Here is a 17,769-nt window from a genome sequence, read left to right as displayed (position 1 = left end):
AAATGATATTCTAATCCCATCCTAGGTCTAGATCCTAACACTAGCTATAAAATTCTAGTTAGCTCTTACTAGAATGAACGCCCTAGGTTAGAGATGGGCGATGGCACGATTTAACACTAGTATTGGGGGTTTTACTAGCGTTATAGTTTGGGCCAATCACGAGGCGCGGTAGTAGTGCTCATCCCCTACTGGCTATCGACTTTCCGCGGAGTGCGATGCGGGATTTTTTCCCTTTCTTTTTTTCTTAGGTGCTTACTCCTTGTTCTGTTTTCTCTTCACATATTCCACAACTTTCTTAACTACCTGGATAATCTTCTTCTAGTATCGCAAGGCTGCGGTACACCGATTCACAAAGCTGGCTACCTTCATATCTACATTATCCTTTATCGACCATAGCCTGTTCTCAGGCGAGGGTCCAAACCTCACACACCCACCTTAGGACGCCAGGTAGATTCGACAACTGGCCTCGGCGGAGCAGCTCTAACCTGGTCTTAGATTATACGCTATATACTGGACGTTGCTTTGGCCCGTTCTGTCCACCATGTTGAGCCAAATCTTCGATTGGCTTCGGAGCCCTGGCGCTCGTAATGAGCTCCAATTCTCTGCGCCGAGTCATATTGTGGACGACGCAGAAGCGAAATCTGCGAACCCCGAGAAGAGCAGCCATGTGTCCGTGGAAAATACCGATACTTACGCGGCCCTTGTAAAGCCGAGACTTCTCGATCGCTGGTTGGACCGCGTTGTTGAAATTTCTGGGTCGGAGTATACCTACGTCATTGTCCTTGTGGGACTGTTTACATGGGCATTCTTGGGTATTCACTATGGAACGGCTAATACGTACAAAATAATTATCTCCGATGCCCAGGCGATTATTAACCTGGTTTTCGACGCGTTTCTCATGCGGCAACAGTTCAATCAACACGACAATCTGATTATGGTGGCGGGCTGTCTGCGATCTCGCATTAGCAGTCACAAACGTATGATCGAGCACCTCATTGCTACTGGAAAGTTCACGAAGATCGACACAGCCAAATTCCAGACACTTCAGCAGAACGATTTTGTGGACCGGCTTCCCCAAGAGAACTGGTTGACAAAGGTCTCGGGCTTCATATCATCGTTCCTTGGACACATCGGCACTGCCGTTGGCTTCTGGGGTTGCATATTTATATGGCTGGGTTTTGGGAAGTACTGCGAATGGTCGAACACTTGGCAGTTGTATATCAACTCTGCGACTTCAGCGCTCATGGTCCTCTTGTTGGCGTTCCTCGCCAATGTTCGGGAGCGACATAGTCGTTACATGGCCGAATGTCTCAAAGCGATCTGGAAGGCTGACTCCGCACTTGAGCTCAGACTCCGCAACTTAACCGGCGATCGAACCGAAAACTCTGTGATAGTGATGCCGGAGCGAAAGCGAAGCAAGGTCCAGCGCGCAATCGACTACTACGCCGACTTGGTAGGCACCCTTGCAGGGGTGGCATTTCTCATCATTGTCATCCTCATTTGGGTCGCGTGCGGTCCTCCGTTGCACTTCAACTCCAGTTGGTGGCTCCTAATTGGTACATATGCTGGGCTGGTGGGCTTAAATGATGGCTTCGTCCTGCGCAACGTCTGCCAAGTCTTGGGAGACTACCAAGACGAGCAATTTATTCAAGTCAACTACGAAGATCTTCAGACTCTCTCTGCAATCGGGGTCGGAACGCCCGAAGAAGAACGCGACATGGCTCAATCGCTATCGTACCGCATATCTCTACGCGTAGGGTACTTTTGTTCCCACCAGTGGTCGGTTGTCTCGGGAGTGATTTTGATCTTTGCACTTATCGCGGCTGCTTCGGCATTGCGATGGAGTGAGACTGGACAGCTTCTCTGCAACATCCCTCCTAGCGTTATCGAGTCCTTCTTCACCCTGATCCTGATCACTGGTCACAACGTTAGCGAGACAAAGAGGCGTGTTGATCTCCGCAACATTTACCTGCACAGACTTAAGGTTATTTCTTACGTTGGCTCGCAGAGCTTTGCCAAGGCTGACGAGGGAGTGATGGAACCTCATGCAGGCGACGAGATCAGCGGGAACGTTTTGTGTTAAAACTTAACGTTGAGCAGAATGGATAGAAACACCTCAGGTCCCTCGTTCACGCCGTCCCTGAATGCACAACATCATTCAGACAAATATCCTGTCCTCCATGCTCATCTTACCAGCTTGTCGTTAATCTTGAGCCATTCGTTGTTGAATTTTTGCATGGAATTTTGGCGTCATGTCATCCGCTTCAAGTCGATCGTTTCAACTCTTTATAATTAGATTTGCGACACTACTTGCGATTATAGCTAGGCAGTATGAATTTCTAGAAAACGTCGAGCGTGCCCGGCAAGCAAGCCACGCAGGCAAGCAAACCCACCAACTTTTCGCGTCGCGTTACCTTCAACCACCCCTACGATACATGCTGAAATCAGGTCAACACTGACTTGGTTTATCGACTAATGAGCGACGACCTCACCTCGATAACCCATGTCTAGTCTCGCCTCATCACAAGTCCAGGTCTCTTGCTAGTGACCTAATTATTGGAGGTTACGTACGTAAGCGTAAAATAGATCCAAAGGCCTAAATGCATGTTAGAGGCCCTATATATCAGTCATGTCTATTATTATAACTACGTAGCCTCTTCACGTATTATGAATGTCTTAATAGTAACCTAACTCTATTTCTAACCTTTACTATTATAGACCTTCCCTTTTGTTCAATCCAGAAGGGTAGCTAGTCCTGAAGGTTTAGAGTTGGTTCTCGAATAAGACAACTGAACGAAGGGAAGGGGTCTTGTTGATACGGTAGTATCATGCGAAGTATAACGAGTCAACAATATGGCCTAAGTGTAATCCAAACGATAGATTGATAAATAGGTTGAACACGAGTATAAGAAATCATAATCGAGTTTCTATATACATAAAAATCCCATGAAATCCCATAGTCCCATGAGATCCCATGCGGGAGACGTGTGGGATCCCATGGTGTAGTCACGTAATAAGTCACGTGATTCAAGTGTTCCATGGCTTGGCGTATGGGACACCGTGGGACATTACCTAAGCCTTAGTGGGGCCCTCGGCCTGTGTTTCATCATAAGTAGCTTACGAGCCTGTTGGATCCTAACACCTTAACTCCTTTTTAAAAATAGATCCTTTCGCATACTACATTTAATATTAGGTTCTAGTATGTATACGTAGCGCCTACGCTATTATACCTCTTCATCTTACTAGATGTATTAAGAGAGAACGCACCTGTAAGGGTTAATATGATGCTAGCCTTAATTTTACGAACTAGGCGTAAGAACTAGCTATTACATCTGCTAAGCGCCTTTAAGAGAAACATAACCTTCTTAATCTTAAGACCTACTAAGTTCTAATGCCATTGTCCGTAGAGCCACTATTTCTGTAGCTAAAACTCTACAATAGCTACTAATGCAGCTGCTGAGAGTTGTTCCTCTCGAAAAGTAAATTAGCTGAGATACCTGTTCATCCACTTGTCCGATTACATGGTCATCTGCGAGGTGGCTGGCGCACCTGTACCTATTCCTAAAACGGTTTCTCCCTTGCTTGGAAGGCATTAAACAAGAAAAACAAGAAAATCTGTAGAAACGATCACCACTTACTTCAATCAATCAATCATCACTTTTTCATCAGATACTTGACGATTCTCATCACGCGATTATCTGACACCACTAAGTGCGAATCGAAGAAGGCCAGCTTCGAGAATGATCGTTCGAATGCACTAGATTAGAGCTAGCAATTCTTTACGTATAGTTATTTGAGCTTTCAAAGGTGGACCAGCCTTGAATTATTTCTATAATGCTGCTGGAGTATCCAAGTAGGGTGGATGATGGCTTCCCGTTTTTCTATTCCTTGGCGGACGGGAGCTTTACAAAGTGTGGAAGCGGGTCTTCCAGTGCGCCAGGCCACTCTGCGCTTGTTATACAGACTTCAAGTATTATTTGCCTCGTGGGGAAGTACAGGTATAAGGGATAAGTTGCTGACCTAACATTGATTTGGGCGAGCGATCCGACGGGGGAACATTCGGTATATCTTTATTACTTAAATCTCAGAATTCTCGCGATATCTGGGTTGCTACTTCTTAAACATCTGGCTCTTCGTCACTGTTGTCTGTGTATGTCGATCTGATGTTGTCAATATTATCTTCAGATACCTATCTAGAGTCGAGTGGGGGAGTAGGCTCTGAATCGGCTTCATTTCTAGGTGACTATTTCCTCTGGACCTCGGGTATCAATAACCATAATGTGTCATCGCACCAAGTTTCCCTTAGTGACTGATTCTGTGCGTCTGTCAGAGCCTCCGCAGAACATTCTGTCTCGCAGCTGTATCCAGTCTCTAGAAGTATACACAAAAGCAAAAAGCCATTTTGAATTGCATCCTATATTTTTCCGTGGTTGCTTTGAAACTGAACAGCTCAAGCAGTGCTTTTTAGGCATGGTATGGGTACAAGCTGCGGGGCAAATCCCGGATCGAAACATCGGTATGGCGAAGAGTGTCCTTCTCTGTACCCCATGGCATCTAGGCGAGCTGTACAAGGAGTTTCCGATCTGCACCAGCAAATATCTCATCCCATCTAGTGCGCCACATCCAGTTGGCGTTGAGAGCTATATCGGGTCTACAAGGAGTTTCGGCATGGGCTGTCTGAGCAATTGACTCATCTCCGTCGGTAGATCTACTCTGCTCCAGACAGTTGTCGGCATCCCACGACTTAGGAACGCGGATGTAGCGGCTTTGTCAGTATTAAGTCCTGCCTGATGATTTAGCACCTAGCATATGACCCGTGTCTTCGACACCTGACTATGAGTGAGCTGTTTGTTTGCAGATTTCCTTACTATCAGCGACGCTGGGGCTTGGATTGGAAAACAAAGTTGCACTCGATTCGAACCGTCATTTGCTTCAATCGATTCCTCCTATGTTTGAGGTTACATCTCATATACATTCCTCGCCTATGCCAAGAGGAGTGGGTGAATTCTTGCATTCCTTTCCCAAAATTGCTAGGAATTTGGACTGCTCCAGCACCACCAAGCCGCCTGTTCGCTCAAGTAACTATATAGCGTTCGGAGATCCCGGAACGATGAACGCAATTCTCGAGCTTTGCGGACCTTAAACGTATAGTTTCCGACATGACTTTCTTACAGTACATTCTTGGAACATCACCCACAGAGCCTTCTATTAGAATTTCACGATTAGCGAAAGATGACGATGAGATTTATCCAGTACACACTTTTGACGACCCAGGGAGAAACGAAGTAATCGTAACATCTTGGACGATGCGCTTCAATGATGTATTGGACAAAGACAAACTCCACAAATCGCTTGCCAAGCTTCTGGAAATCGGGGACTGGAGAAAAGCTGGAGGCCGCCTCAGACAGAAAATCAAAGTAGGTGTCTGGAGCCGCCACATCTCGAAAAATTATCCTCACTGTTGAACCCCAGGGACAAGGGCAGCTCGAAATCTATACGCCACGTACTTATACAGCCGAGCGTCCGCCTTTATCATTCACAAGTCAGACATACAACATGGCTATAGAGGATCATCCTCTTGCAGCACGACTGCCTGCAGCTTCCGAAAAGCCACATCTGCACCCAGCCCCGGAAGAATTTCGAGAGTTCGCAGCTCCGCCAGGTGCACCAGAGACTCTCGACAACTACCTTGCGGGAGACATACCGATGATATCGCTTCGTGTCACATCCTTCCAAAATGCTACACTCGTTGGAATTGCTTGGCCACACACATTGATGGACGTCATGGGTCAGCAGGCATTACTGCGCGCGTGGTCTCTTGTGCTGGCAGGAAGGATGTCTGAAGTACCACCCATGCTTGGTGCTAGAGAAGATTTCTTAATCAAAGCCGCCGATAAATCTGGAAAATTAGAGGAGGATTACGTCCTAAAGCCTCAAATCATGAAGACATGGGCGTTAGTGAAGGTTTTGTTGAACCTTGTTTGGGACCTTTGCTGGTACAAGAGCGCAGAGACTCGGACAATTTTTCTACCCAAGCGCGCAGTTGCCAATTTACGACTCGAGGCTCAGAGACAGCTTCCTGGAGAAGAGGAAGTCAGCGAAAATGATGTACTGACAGCGTGGACGATACGAGCAGTAGCTTCGGCTTTGCCAAAACCTCGGTCGATAACTGCAGTACACGCACTTAATGCCCGTTTTCGACTTCGTTCACTTGTTGATGCGCCAGGCATCTTTGTCCAGAATATGGTCGTGGCTGCTTTCACATTTGTGGAGCATTCGATTGCGATCGGACCTTTGGGCCCAATCGCACGGCTGAATCGACAACATCTGCGAAAACAAGCTACTGAAGCTCAGATACTCGCGAACCTCCGTGAGCTACGAAAGCAACCGCCGGGGCGCGTTGATCCTGTTTCGATGATATGCGGAGACCCTGACGCATTGCTCATGCCCTTTACCAACTGGTCTCGAGCCGACCTGATCCATGCAGTGGACTTTGGTGATGCAGTTCTCAAAGTGGGGGACCACGGACCTTCTCGAATCAATCCACCTGGCACTTTTGTGTACCATCATGCCGCAGCCATGAAACCAAACCCAGCAGCACGGAATTTCATCATGGTATTAGGTCAAGATCATGGTGGCAATCAATGGATCACCGGAATCCTGTTACGACCAGCCTGGGCGAAGATCGAGGAAGAATTGAGGAAAATGTAGCATCTCATATTACCAAGATTATCTCTATCTGGCCGTGGGTTACTTTTAACATTGGAGCTGAAATATATTTTGCCTGTTGGTTGACTAAATTAGTGATCTCCTTTCGTCGCACCACCCGGTAACACCTCTCTTGGGAGCTCGTTCGGTCCCGCTGGTGCAAGGTCTCATCAATGCAAGCTCGTAAGGATGCGCAGACGAGAGCGGCCAGGGGATCGTGGGCAGGGGCGCAAGCCATGGAGGGGGACTGGCAGTCCCACGTGACAATGTCGGCCTTGAAGCCTACTCGGAGGCTGCCAATGTCATTGGCCTTGCCCACGGCACGGGCAGCATGGGTGGTGACGAGCCGAAAGACGTGCTGGACGGTGGGGCTCATGGCGCGGGGGAACTTTTTGCTGGCGACGAGGGTCTGGGTGCTCTGGGCGCGGGTCATGAGCAAGGCCAATCGCATCTGCTCGAGCATGTTGCTGCCGGCGACGCTGTTGGAGTCGCAGCCCAGAGTGCGGATCGAGCCCGTTGCGTGCGAGACGATGACGTCAGGGCCCAGCACCCCCGCCGCCTCCAGGGCACTCACGGCCGCCCGCCCCGGTGCCCAGCAGAGGGTTGCCAAACGCGTGCGACGTGATGCATCGCACGCCGGCCGCGCGCACCGCGTCGAAGAGGGCGCGCGTGGAGGGCGCGGACAGAAAGGCGAAGCCGTCGAAGGCGAAGCCCAGCGCGACGCGGGCGTGGTCGGTCAGCAGCGAGCTGAAGCGCATGAGCTGCGGCAGATGCCACGGCTGAAGGATGGCCGGCACCAGGCCGAGACACCGAGTCCAGCTCTCGATGAGCGGTGTGGGTGTGTAGCAAAAGACGGATCGCACCCCTGACGCGAGCGTCGCCGCGAGCCCGGTGGTGCGTGTCGACGAAGCCAGGTGAGACAATCTTGGCCGAACAGTCGACCTCGACCGCGTCTAGCGCCTCGTACTTGGCCAGGTCGATGTCCTCTTTAATGCAAGTAATCCGGTCTGCGACGACGAGCAGATCTTTGCGCATAGCCACGACCGCGTCCGTCCCGCCGTCGGGCACCAGCAGAATCCCCCCTCTGAGCAATATGGACGAGGAAGCCATCATTGAGTACACGGTATTGGTGTCACTGCACACGGCGGCCTGCGTCGCCTGATAATAATGTCTCGGTCTCGTCTGCCTCGCCTCGCCCTGTTTTCGAATGCATCGTTGCTTGTCGCGTCTGCTGCCTGCTGCCTGCTGCCCGCCGTCTATCGTTATTTTGCCCCCCTCCGAACCTTCGGATCCGACAACGACGCAAGTATGCGGTACAGCCGTTGGGGCGGTTTGGAATATAGACGACAAAGGCATCATTGGACAAGCTAGAGGTGGTAATACACGGTATTGGTGTCACTGCACACGGCGGCCTGCGTCGCCTGATAATAATGTCTCTGTCTCGTCGGTCTCGTCGGTCTCATCGGTCTCGTTTGCCTTGTCTCATCCTGTTTTCGGATGCATCGTTGGCTGTCGCGCCTATTGTTGCCTGCCGTTACTTTGTCCCTCGTGCCGAACCTTCGGATCTGACAATATCGACGCGAAACGACGCAACACGACGCGGCGGCGTATGCGGTGCAGCCGTTGGGGAGGTTGGAGCCGTCTCCCCGGCGCCGCACTGCCGTTTGTTGTTCTACGCCTAGCACTTCTTCTGGATCGTTCACTGTCCGCCTCGTCCTCTTTCTTCCGTGCCAGTCACAAACGCCAGCTTCTCCTTTGGTCCTCATCCTCGTCCTCATCCTCATCGCACCTTCCCAATCATGTCCATCTTCACCGCTGCGCTGCGCTTGGTCCGCCTCTTCCCCGTGCTCTCGTCGACCGTCACCCTCATGTTCGGCGTCGATGAGCACATCTTCCTTGGTACCTGGACCCGCCCTTCATACCGCGAGCAAGCAAACGTCAACCTCCACTCGTGGTTCCAGCTCTGGGGCCGGCGAGGCCGCTGGGTCATCCTGCTTGGCTATCCCGCAAATTACCTGTCAGCGCTGCTCAACCTGATCCTCGCCCGCGACCAGCTCTACGCCGCTAGCGCGACCAAGTGGTACCTGCTCGGCTTCCTCTTCAGCCTCGGGCACATCGCCATCTACGCCAAGCGTGCGCTGAAACTCCTCGCCGACATCAAAAACAACGTCCCCCGCGGCAATTCGGTCCACTCGATGGAAGTCTGGCTGGAATTGAACTCGATCCGGGCCCTGACGACGGATTTCCCGGCGTGGGTCTGCTTCATTGTCGCGGCGCTCAAGGTCCTGTGAGTGGGGACGAGGGGACTTGAGGTGCGAATAGACTATCAAAACCATGATACAATAGTTTGGCGCCATGGCTCTTGGCCTTGCTGAGCTTGGCCCGCCTCTACCTCGTATTGTAGCTAGTGTCTTCCTACAATTATTGTGTAGATCTGATCCCTACCTTCGCCAAGCCGCTAAGAGGACGATCGTGGCGGCACATGTCCACCTCTCTTTACTGGCACGTTCAGCACTCAAACACGCGGTGAGGCACGTAGGCAGACAATTGAAGCAAGTTTATGCCATGTATGATGCTAGCCGATTAACTCCAGCCTGCAAATAAGAGAACCCTGGAGCAATCAAGAAGATACCGGACACCTCCCGTCGCCCATCGTCCGTACGCCCTCCCTATCTGTACAAGTCAAGGAAGAGCATTAACTAGTGATGACAGGAGCCGTATTGTCCCATGTTGTGCTCTCAGCTGCGTCGACCAAAAACTTCGCGGCTGTTGCCCGCGTACAAGCACCCATCAATGGCACACCCTTGCCCGCTCCCGGCCACTCCTTCACCGGCCTCGCCTCTCCCTCCTCAAGCCTCGACGGTCGAACCAGAACATAGTTGACGCCGCTGGCCCGAACCTCCTGGTCGACAAGGTTGTGGTCATCATACTGGTAGATCATATTGGACTTCTTCATGAGCAGACGCAAGACGCAGTGCATGTTTGGCCAGGAGTCGCCGACACCGAATGCCTGCATGATGACAATCTTCGGAATATTGAACTCCTTCATGACAGCAACGACATTCGCGTTTGAGTCTGCCATGAGGCGGGGAGGGGATGCGACGGCTGCGAACGGGCTATCGCTAGCTCGCGGCGCGCTCAGCGTGACAACGACAACGGATGGCTTTCCGACCTTCACTACGGCACGAACATCATCTTTGTTCATGGGTGTCCCTAAGAACTGTCAGTAGGCTTGCTTACGTGTGTTGTGTAGGATTACCAACCTTGTACAATCTGGAGATTGAGGCGATCCTCGAGCGAGGCCGGGTTCCTAGCTAGAGCCGTGACCTTATGGCCTAGGCTGGATTAGCTTGCATTCTTGCTTTCAATTTTGGAGAAGTCCATACCTCGTTCTAGGAGCTCGTTGATAACGAGCTTTCCAGTGCGGCCGCTACCTCCAATGACGAGGACCTGCATGCTTGATGTAGAACGTGGGAAATGGGTATAGGTAGTTATGTGGAGTGGAAGGGTTCCTTTTTCTCTTGTATCTTGAAGTTTGCTTCGAAATTCTGAAAAATTGACTGTGTCGGAGGTGAGGCTGTTGTGGAGTCCTTGGCAAGGCGTCAATCTCCAAGTAAAGGCGAAAACGGTAAAGTGAAAGAGTCGGAGATTGGTTGTAAGACTGTAAAGTTTTGGTGGTGTGATCTTCCCAGAAGAAGAGCAAGGAGCTGCCTCATGTATGATCAAGCGTGTGCCAAATGGTAAGTCCGGATAAGTCTTTCGGATCCGAAGACTCGGATCCGGAATGTGGCATGGTTTTGTGGCGCGACTACATAACGGCTGCGCCTTATCGTATCGGATCCGGACCTTTCCCCTTTCAGGACAGGCAGAGCAAACAACTACCTATACAAATATAATGTCAATCTCTGAAGACAATCCCATCAACAGAGCACTACAGCTTCTCTCTCCTGCTTCAAACACTTACTCTACCGCCATCCTGTCTTGAAGACTCTCACCACTGCAATCTCGACTCCCTCACTCTGACTATAATCATTAACACTATCAACAGAACTGCAAACGCAAATAACAGGCAAGCCAATTACGCTTGATTCGGCTTGGAGCGATCGCTTGTCCTCAAACTGCTCTCACTTTGCTATTTCCGCGCTCGAACAACACCCGGTGGAAGCAACGACCGACCACATATATCTGTACACCACCTCGACAACATGCTCACCGCACCCCCAAAACGTGTTGCTATCATTGGTGCCGGTCTCTCTGGACTCACCCTTGCTCTTGCTCTTCATCGCCATGGTATCGCCTGCACCCTTTATGAGCTTCGCCGACCAAGTGTTTCATCTTCTGGTGCTTTGATGCTCTCTCCGAATGCTCTTAGGATTCTCGATACTCTTGGTCTTTATGGACGACTCAGCGCCCAGGGATACAACTTCGAGACCATTGCATACAAGAATCAGGCGGAGGTCACCACTGACCGCTACTACCTTGGAGACGAGAAGACGTACGGATACAAGGCACTTCGTGTCTACCGCCAAACTCTCCTCACTGAGCTCCGTGTTATGGCAAAGCAGCTTCAGATCCCAATCACGTATGGAGTGAAGTTCAGTCATATCATTTCCGAGGACGATAGTGGCGTCTCCTTCGCCTTCACGGACGGGACCGTTGCGAGTGCGGATATCCTCATCGGTGCCGATGGCATTCACTCGACTGTAAGGAAGTATATTGCCCCTGGCGTGGTTCCAAAGTACTCGGGCCAAGTGGCCATCACTTGCGCCATCCCCATTTCGAAGCTCGAGATTCCGAAAGGAATTGAATACGAGATGCCTGTTGCCATTCACGGCAAGAATGGTGCCTTTGTCATGGCTCCACAAAACGTCGATGGATCTGAGGTCCTTGCTGGCACTCAGCGTGCGTATCCGGAGCAGGACCGTGCCGGTTGGGATGCCTTGCTTGCAGACAAAGATCGACTCTTGGCTCTCTTCCGCACCGGCATTGAGGACTGGCCTCAGATCGTGAAGTCAGCTTTGAACAACGTCCCTATCGATAGCCTTGCGATTTGGCCATACTATGTCGTTCCCAAGCTTGAGCGCTGGTTCTCTTCAGGCAAGCGAGTTATCATTCTCGGAGATGCCGCTCATGCGATTCCACCGACTGCTGGCCAGGGTGCGTCTCAGGGTTTTGAAGACGTCTTCACGCTCGCAGCCTTGCTACCTCACTTGTCGGAGAAGATGCCACTGAACAAGGCTATCACATACTGGAAGCACATGCGCCAAGAGCGCGTTGACAAGGTGATAAAGCTTACGCTTCAGCTCAACAATACAAGGCTTCCCCAGGCCGAGCGCAAAAAGCTTGAGGCAGGTCAGACATGGGTGAGTGGCGAATCTGGTCAGCTCGCGTGGTTGTACAACGCGAAGGTAGAGGAGGACGTGCAGGCATGGGTCAGAGCTGAGACCAAAGTGCCGAGGACCTGTCCGGTCGACTGGCTGGCAGCGAAGCTACACGGTTAAGTGAATTTTCAAATGGTCTCACGTAAGACATAGGGGTGGCGGAATGAGGGACTTCATTATTGATCGGAGCCATGTATAACACAACAATTTTTCCTTTCGGTTTCGGTAACTGGGACTCTTTTTCTTTAGGAGTAAGAAGTCACAATGCGTATTATTGTTGCGGAAATATGGAACCTAATGAGTGAAAGATAATCGCCTTGATGCTAGAAAGTGGCTATGCCAATGTTGGTTAGTCCAGTTACATGGCGTTGGCCGCGGTTGGCTGAGGATACTTAAAACATCCGCCTGCCGTTTTCGCGTAGAGGTGTAGCGGTGCCTTCCAGCTATATAGCTGGCCCCTCACTGCCTCGGGTCCGCCGTACTGAAGTCCATTTTCACGGAAGCGCCGGGTTAATTTTGGGCGCCCACAAAATTTGATGCCCGGGCTGTGTTTTGTGGTGCTCGTCCCTTGCATCTCGTTCGCTGCTTAGTTCCCGGCTTGGCAAGTGGAATTACGAGTTTTAGCGGCCCGTACCGCCTCATCCCTTGGCGATCATCACGGCTTCATAGCTTTTGTTCTGCCTCCCGGCGCCCATCTTGCTAGACTCCCCCTATATCTTTTGCCTTTACTCTGTCTTTTGCCGCTACTTAGCCTGGACTTATTTGTTCTTGAAGTGCACCATCAACCAGTTGCGAGCAAAACACCACTCAACTTCCAGCAAACCATTACGTCCCGCGAACAAGAACTTCTGACAAATAGGGCTATGCGTCATGGATGACATACCTTCGCGCAAGCGACCGCGGCCTGTGATCTCCTGCCTCCGCTGCAGAGACAAAAAACTTAAATGCGATCGAAAAGCGCCCTGCGAGAATTGCACCAAGGCAAATTGTCAAACTGACTGCGCCTACGCCCTTTTCCCAATGGAGTCAACCAAGACCCAGAACACTTCTGCGCCGCAGCCAACTCAACAGCAACCCCAGTTTCAGCAACAGACAGTCTCTCAGCCCAACGGAGGACTTAACGGCTATGCCACTCCAACACCACAGGCCTTCGAGGAATTACGGGAACGCGTTGCGAGATTGGAGGAACTTGTGTCTCCACGGTCTGTTTCGTCTGCCTCACGGAATGCGGCAACAAAGTAAGTCGACTGAATTCCGGTTAACACCGGTATGAAAATTGTTGGCTCCAATTTCGAGCATGTTGAGATCGACTTGGTCGATCGCCCGATACATTATTTGAATCGTCTATTTGCTTCCCCTATTACATTCCACAACTAATGTACCACAACAGCCCCTCGCCAAGAGATGCAACCCATGTATCAAACGTCGCGTATCCTAGCCAGATAGGAAGTGTCGTTGTGAAAGGATCAAGCTCTAGATATCACGGACAGAACGACAGAGTAACGCTTCTCAACCAGGCAAGTATATCTGTTCGCGACGGCCTATGTTAGTTACTAATGATCTCAAGTTCACCGAGGCTAAAGAATCTATCAATGAGATCTCAAGGGACCCACAAATTACCGGCCTTGCCAAACAGGTGCAGTTCCTTCAGGGGAAATCAAAATCAAAAATCGCTTCTCCCGACACAGAAAATACCGACTTCTCGCTGGCTCTCTTGAAGCTCAGAGAATTCTTGCCTTCGAAATCGACATGCGATCGACTATTGAATGTATACTGGCGCCACTTCGAACAGACAATGCGAATTCTTCATATACCTACCTTCATGCAACGGTATAGCCAGATCTGGATGAACACCGACCCAGAAATTTGCACCACTTCTAGTACAATACCGCAGGTAACTGTCGTGCTGATCATGGCCCACGCAGTAGATCGTCTTGCGCCTCCCGATGACGGAAGTGATCACACGTCAGCTTACCTTAAAGGCGCCGCTGGTGACCTGATACAAGCATGGCTCGACGAGTTAGGTCGAAAGAGACGGAATGAATTCGCCACAATACAAGTCGAAGCACTACTGCTTCTAGCTAGGAGTCTTCGAAATATGCCCCCAGAAAAGATCTGGAGTGCCACGGGAACTCTTGTCAGGAATGCGATGGTTATGGGTCTTCATATGGATCCTTCCAAGGTGGCCAAGATTACTCCTTTTTACGCGGAAATGAGGCGGAGACTGTGGGCGACGATAATGGAGATGGACATACAAGCCTCCATGAATGCTGGGATGCCCATATTATCCCTCGAAGCGGATTTCTCGCCGCTAGTGCCGTCCAATCTAGATGATGCCGACTTTGATGAGAACTGCACACGGTTGCCTCCTGCGAAGCCTCTGTCGACCATGACTGATAGTCTCGCCCAGGTGTATCTTGCATCTTCTCTATCACAGCGAATCAGAGCCCTGTCCCTTCTCCAAAAGGTCTCCAGCGAGGTCGACGTTGTGGAAGTCATGAGAGAGGCGAAGAAATTAGAAGACTGGCTATCACGAAAACCGGCACCGCTACGGTTGGACAATGACGACAGGAAGCCGAATGACGCAGGTTCTCTAGTGCATCGCATACTTACGGACCTCTATGTGCGGCGACCCCTGTTATGCCTCTACCGACCACTTCTCTTAGGCGAACGACAAGACAATCCCTTTTCATCAGAGATCTCAAGGCTTTGTCTAGAGTCTTCTCTTGTCATTTTATCATATCAAGACTACTACGATGCGCGAAACCTCGAGGATGATCCAAGGATGCCTTCATCCTACAGGAACTTCTTCTATGTTGCGTGCAAGAACGACGTGTTATGGGCCGCGCTGAGCATATGCCAACACGTTGAAGCACTGAATCGGCAAACAAATATGGACCCCACGGATCAAATCAGCGAGCAACACAAGTCTACGCTGATTAACGCCATCCAGAATACTATTGACCGATTCACCACTAGGATCGGACAGCGAGACAGCGATCTCAAGGATGTGATGTTTCTTTCCGTTGCGCTCGAATCAGTCAGGTCTTCGCGACTTGTACAAGGCAAAAGCCAGGTCATGTACGAAATGGCAAAGAGGACACTGTCAGCCTGTCGCGAAAATTTGATGGATTCGGTTGTAATGGGGAACAAGGCACATTCGGTTCCTGACTCGACTTCGAAACGTCCAAAATCAGTGCAGAAAGTGGTAGGTATCCAGAACGCTGGTCAATGCAAATACAGTCTAACATGCTCATGTAGCCAACAAGAACGCCCACCACCCCGCTTATGAGATCCCCTCCAGCCACGGATCCTCTTCCCAACCTTAGCCCACCTCTGGAGCTAGACAGCTTCCTCAGCGCTACATCTGACCTCGGTGTCGAATTCAGTAATTTCCATGGCGAAGCATTTGGATTTGGTACGGACCCCGACTTCACCATCGATGCCAACTGGAATTGGGACAACATGTGGCAATAGGTACCTGGAATGTAGCCCTTGACGTTGAAATTCATCACTTGTTTCTCTTTGTACAAACGAGCCGCATATTTGGGTGGTTGATCCAAACCTGCGGATTGCGTTGCCAATCCTCCATAGCCTCTGACTTGGTCATCTCTAGATCGTATGAGTCGACGAGGTGCAGAAGCATCGTACGAATAAGAACATCCGCTACGAACTGACCAAGGCAAACCCGAGGTCCAAAGCCAAATCTCCAGTAATGGTATCGCGCATTCGTTCTCTCCTGCGCCAAGAACCTGTCGGGGATGTATTTGGCACGATCCTCGCCCCAGAATGGGTTTCGGATGTTCAATGCGTACGAGTCAACTACGAAGTTGGTTCCAGCGGGGAATTTGAAGCCACCAATGACTCGCGAGGTGGGAATACCCTGCGGCACAGAGAATGCTGCAAGTGGACGCAGCCGCGCGGATTCATTGACGCAAGCGGCCAGGAGCGTTGACCCGTCATGAAGGTACGGCTCAAACTCAACGCCCATCTCGTCCGCCTTTCGACGTTTCTCGGCGACCTCTTGTCGGAGTCGAGTTTGGATTCCGGGATAGGCTGCGATGAATACGACGTTCCAGCTCACGGCCCCAATGGTAACGTCGAGGTTGGCATACAGCATTTCGTCTAGCGTATGGAGGAGCTCCTTTGTGGTGATTTTTCCGGCATCGCGGGCGGCGAAGAAATCAATGATCGGCGCATTGAGCTTTCCTTCGACCGCACGGCTATGTGCCAACTCGTTGAACGCTAGCCACCGCTTCTGGAACGCTGCGAGGTCGCGATTTGCCTGAGTTGGCAGGTACTGAGCCCAGTAGAAGCGAGTAAGCCCGCCCTTGATAACGGTTCGCATCAGAGATTCTCTCTGCGGAGCGAGAGCGCGAAGCTCAGCCTCAACATCCGGCGTCAAACGGCCATATATGACTTCCGCAACGACGAGGAATGGCAGAAGCTTGAGATCTTCAGCTGGATCCAGCAATCCACGAGCGAGGCCACGATCATTCCAGAGCTCCTGGAAGAATGAATCAGTTCTTGTCTTGATTGTGGGGATATAGGTGGTTGCCATGCTGCGATGGAATGGCTTATCCATGATGCTGCGGACACGCTTCCACTGGTTCTGGCTAATCAGCCCCACACACTGTCCTAGGAGCTCGCCTAGCATATGTCCCGAGTTGTTATTCACGGCTTTCATATGCTTGTCGGAGTCTTTGAAAACGGCACGAACATGTTCGGATTTGGTCACCACGCTGGCAGACCGGTTAGCCATCTTCAATCTATCGTAGCGGCAGCCAGTACTTGCATTTCCGGGGTCATTCCAGACCAGAGGCGATATATGGCGCCGAATTTGGCTTCCCATAGCTCACTGTTCCTGTGGCCCTCGAGAAACTTGGCTTTATCGCCTACACAACATTAATCAGAATTGTCGAGCCTTCGAGCCGAGATTATACCTTGACCGTTGGGCCATTCATATGTGCAGGAAGGCAGGTTGCTACGATCATCCACATTCTTGATGGCGTAGCGTCGGGCGAGATATGCATTCAGAACGGTGGATATGACGCGTTGAATAAAGTTCGCGACTTGCTTACGGAAGATGGAAATGAGGAAGATAGATATCGAGCCAGCGCACTGTAGTGCAAGTAGCGTTGAGATGATCATTTTTGGTTCGGAATAGTCTCTCAAAATGGCTTTGATGAAAACACACGTGTAGTCGGTCTCTTGTGTTTCTGAAAACTCTTCTGTACTTTCTGCTTATGGTTTATTCCGATTGTCTCTTATGTTTTTGCTGTCTACATTCTTTGGTCTTCAGCTTTGGTAGGCGCATTCTCTACAGACCCAGATAGTACCATTGCATCGGATCCGGGAGAGTTAGACAATGCTTCAGATATAGCTACAACAATGATTCCTCATCCGGGGCTGCACATGGTGGCAGCGCCGGATGAAACAAGGGCCCGATTTCAAGGCCCCTCACATCGATCCTACGCCACATTCTTAGCGTTGTATCCCATGCTCAGTGTCCTCGGGTCCGATGACCCAAGCACGTCCGTGTCACGAGGACGCTATGGCCTTTGCACTACCTACAGAGAATAGATTACCTATGCGCCTTCCCAGCTGACGGTACAGTCAGAAGGCGTCAAATCTCAGCTGTAAGGAAGAGGCTCAGCAAGCACTATAGTCTCGGGTATTA

At 50.8% G+C, this 17,769-nt stretch overlaps 8 protein-coding genes across 8 annotated transcripts; 5 read left to right on the top strand and 3 right to left on the bottom strand.

Annotated features, from left to right (window-relative positions):
* Nucleotides 1–261: 261 nt before the first annotated feature.
* CC84DRAFT_1115312 (Low affinity iron permease) lies at nucleotides 262–2,377 on the top strand. The gene is made up of 2 exons (XM_018175422.1): nucleotides 262–447; nucleotides 496–2,377. Exon 2 carries the CDS (start codon nucleotides 542–544, stop codon nucleotides 2,081–2,083), a length of 1,542 nt encoding a protein of 513 aa, XP_018039020.1. The 5' UTR covers nucleotides 262–447; nucleotides 496–541; the 3' UTR covers nucleotides 2,084–2,377.
* Nucleotides 2,378–5,159: 2,782 nt separating this feature from the next.
* Nucleotides 5,160–7,055, top strand: CC84DRAFT_1240019 (uncharacterized protein; the record flags this gene model as incomplete). The annotated part of the gene is made up of 2 exons (XM_018184001.1): nucleotides 5,160–5,423; nucleotides 5,485–7,055. 2 exons carry the CDS (start codon nucleotides 5,160–5,162, stop codon nucleotides 6,709–6,711), a joined length of 1,491 nt encoding a protein of 496 aa, XP_018039019.1. The 3' UTR covers nucleotides 6,712–7,055.
* On the bottom strand, nucleotides 7,056–8,287 carry CC84DRAFT_584701 (uncharacterized protein). The gene has a single exon (XM_018186776.1). It carries the CDS (start codon nucleotides 8,065–8,067, stop codon nucleotides 7,279–7,281), a length of 789 nt encoding a protein of 262 aa, XP_018039018.1. The 5' UTR covers nucleotides 8,068–8,287; the 3' UTR covers nucleotides 7,056–7,278.
* CC84DRAFT_584700 (uncharacterized protein) lies at nucleotides 8,288–9,104 on the top strand. The gene has a single exon (XM_018186775.1). The coding sequence runs from the start codon at nucleotides 8,508–8,510 to the stop codon at nucleotides 8,997–8,999; it is 492 nt and encodes a 163-aa protein (XP_018039017.1). The 5' UTR covers nucleotides 8,288–8,507; the 3' UTR covers nucleotides 9,000–9,104.
* Nucleotides 9,105–9,403: 299 nt separating this feature from the next.
* On the bottom strand, nucleotides 9,404–10,164 carry CC84DRAFT_1141540 (putative TrkA-N domain dehydrogenase; the record flags this gene model as incomplete). Its single annotated transcript, XM_018176328.1, has 3 exons — nucleotides 9,404–9,921; nucleotides 9,972–10,043; nucleotides 10,095–10,164. 3 exons carry the CDS (start codon nucleotides 10,162–10,164, stop codon nucleotides 9,404–9,406), a joined length of 660 nt encoding a protein of 219 aa, XP_018039016.1.
* A 590-nt stretch (nucleotides 10,165–10,754) lies between these two features.
* Nucleotides 10,755–12,442, top strand: CC84DRAFT_1194772 (FAD/NAD(P)-binding domain-containing protein; the record flags this gene model as incomplete). Its single annotated transcript, XM_018181368.1, has 2 exons — nucleotides 10,755–12,140; nucleotides 12,398–12,442. Exons 1-2 carry the CDS (start codon nucleotides 10,914–10,916, stop codon nucleotides 12,440–12,442), a joined length of 1,272 nt encoding a protein of 423 aa, XP_018039015.1. The 5' UTR covers nucleotides 10,755–10,913.
* A 667-nt stretch (nucleotides 12,443–13,109) lies between these two features.
* Nucleotides 13,110–15,889, top strand: CC84DRAFT_1257465 (uncharacterized protein; the record flags this gene model as incomplete). Its single annotated transcript, XM_018184736.1, has 4 exons — nucleotides 13,110–13,327; nucleotides 13,480–13,606; nucleotides 13,657–15,297; nucleotides 15,351–15,889. 4 exons carry the CDS (start codon nucleotides 13,110–13,112, stop codon nucleotides 15,564–15,566), a joined length of 2,202 nt encoding a protein of 733 aa, XP_018039014.1. The 3' UTR covers nucleotides 15,567–15,889.
* CC84DRAFT_1257464 (cytochrome P450 monooxygenase) lies at nucleotides 15,601–17,240 on the bottom strand (the record flags this gene model as incomplete). Its single annotated transcript, XM_018184735.1, has 3 exons — nucleotides 15,601–16,831; nucleotides 16,906–16,984; nucleotides 17,033–17,240. The coding sequence occupies 3 exons, from the start codon at nucleotides 17,238–17,240 to the stop codon at nucleotides 15,601–15,603; spliced, it is 1,518 nt and encodes a 505-aa protein (XP_018039013.1).
* Between the last annotated feature and the right edge of the window lie 529 nt (nucleotides 17,241–17,769).

This window comes from Paraphaeosphaeria sporulosa (genome assembly GCF_001642045.1).
Source record: "Paraphaeosphaeria sporulosa strain AP3s5-JAC2a unplaced genomic scaffold CC84scaffold_3, whole genome shotgun sequence".
Classification (NCBI taxonomy): domain Eukaryota; kingdom Fungi; phylum Ascomycota; class Dothideomycetes; order Pleosporales; family Didymosphaeriaceae; genus Paraphaeosphaeria; species Paraphaeosphaeria sporulosa.
This window is presented reverse-complemented; position numbering and strand designations above follow the sequence as displayed.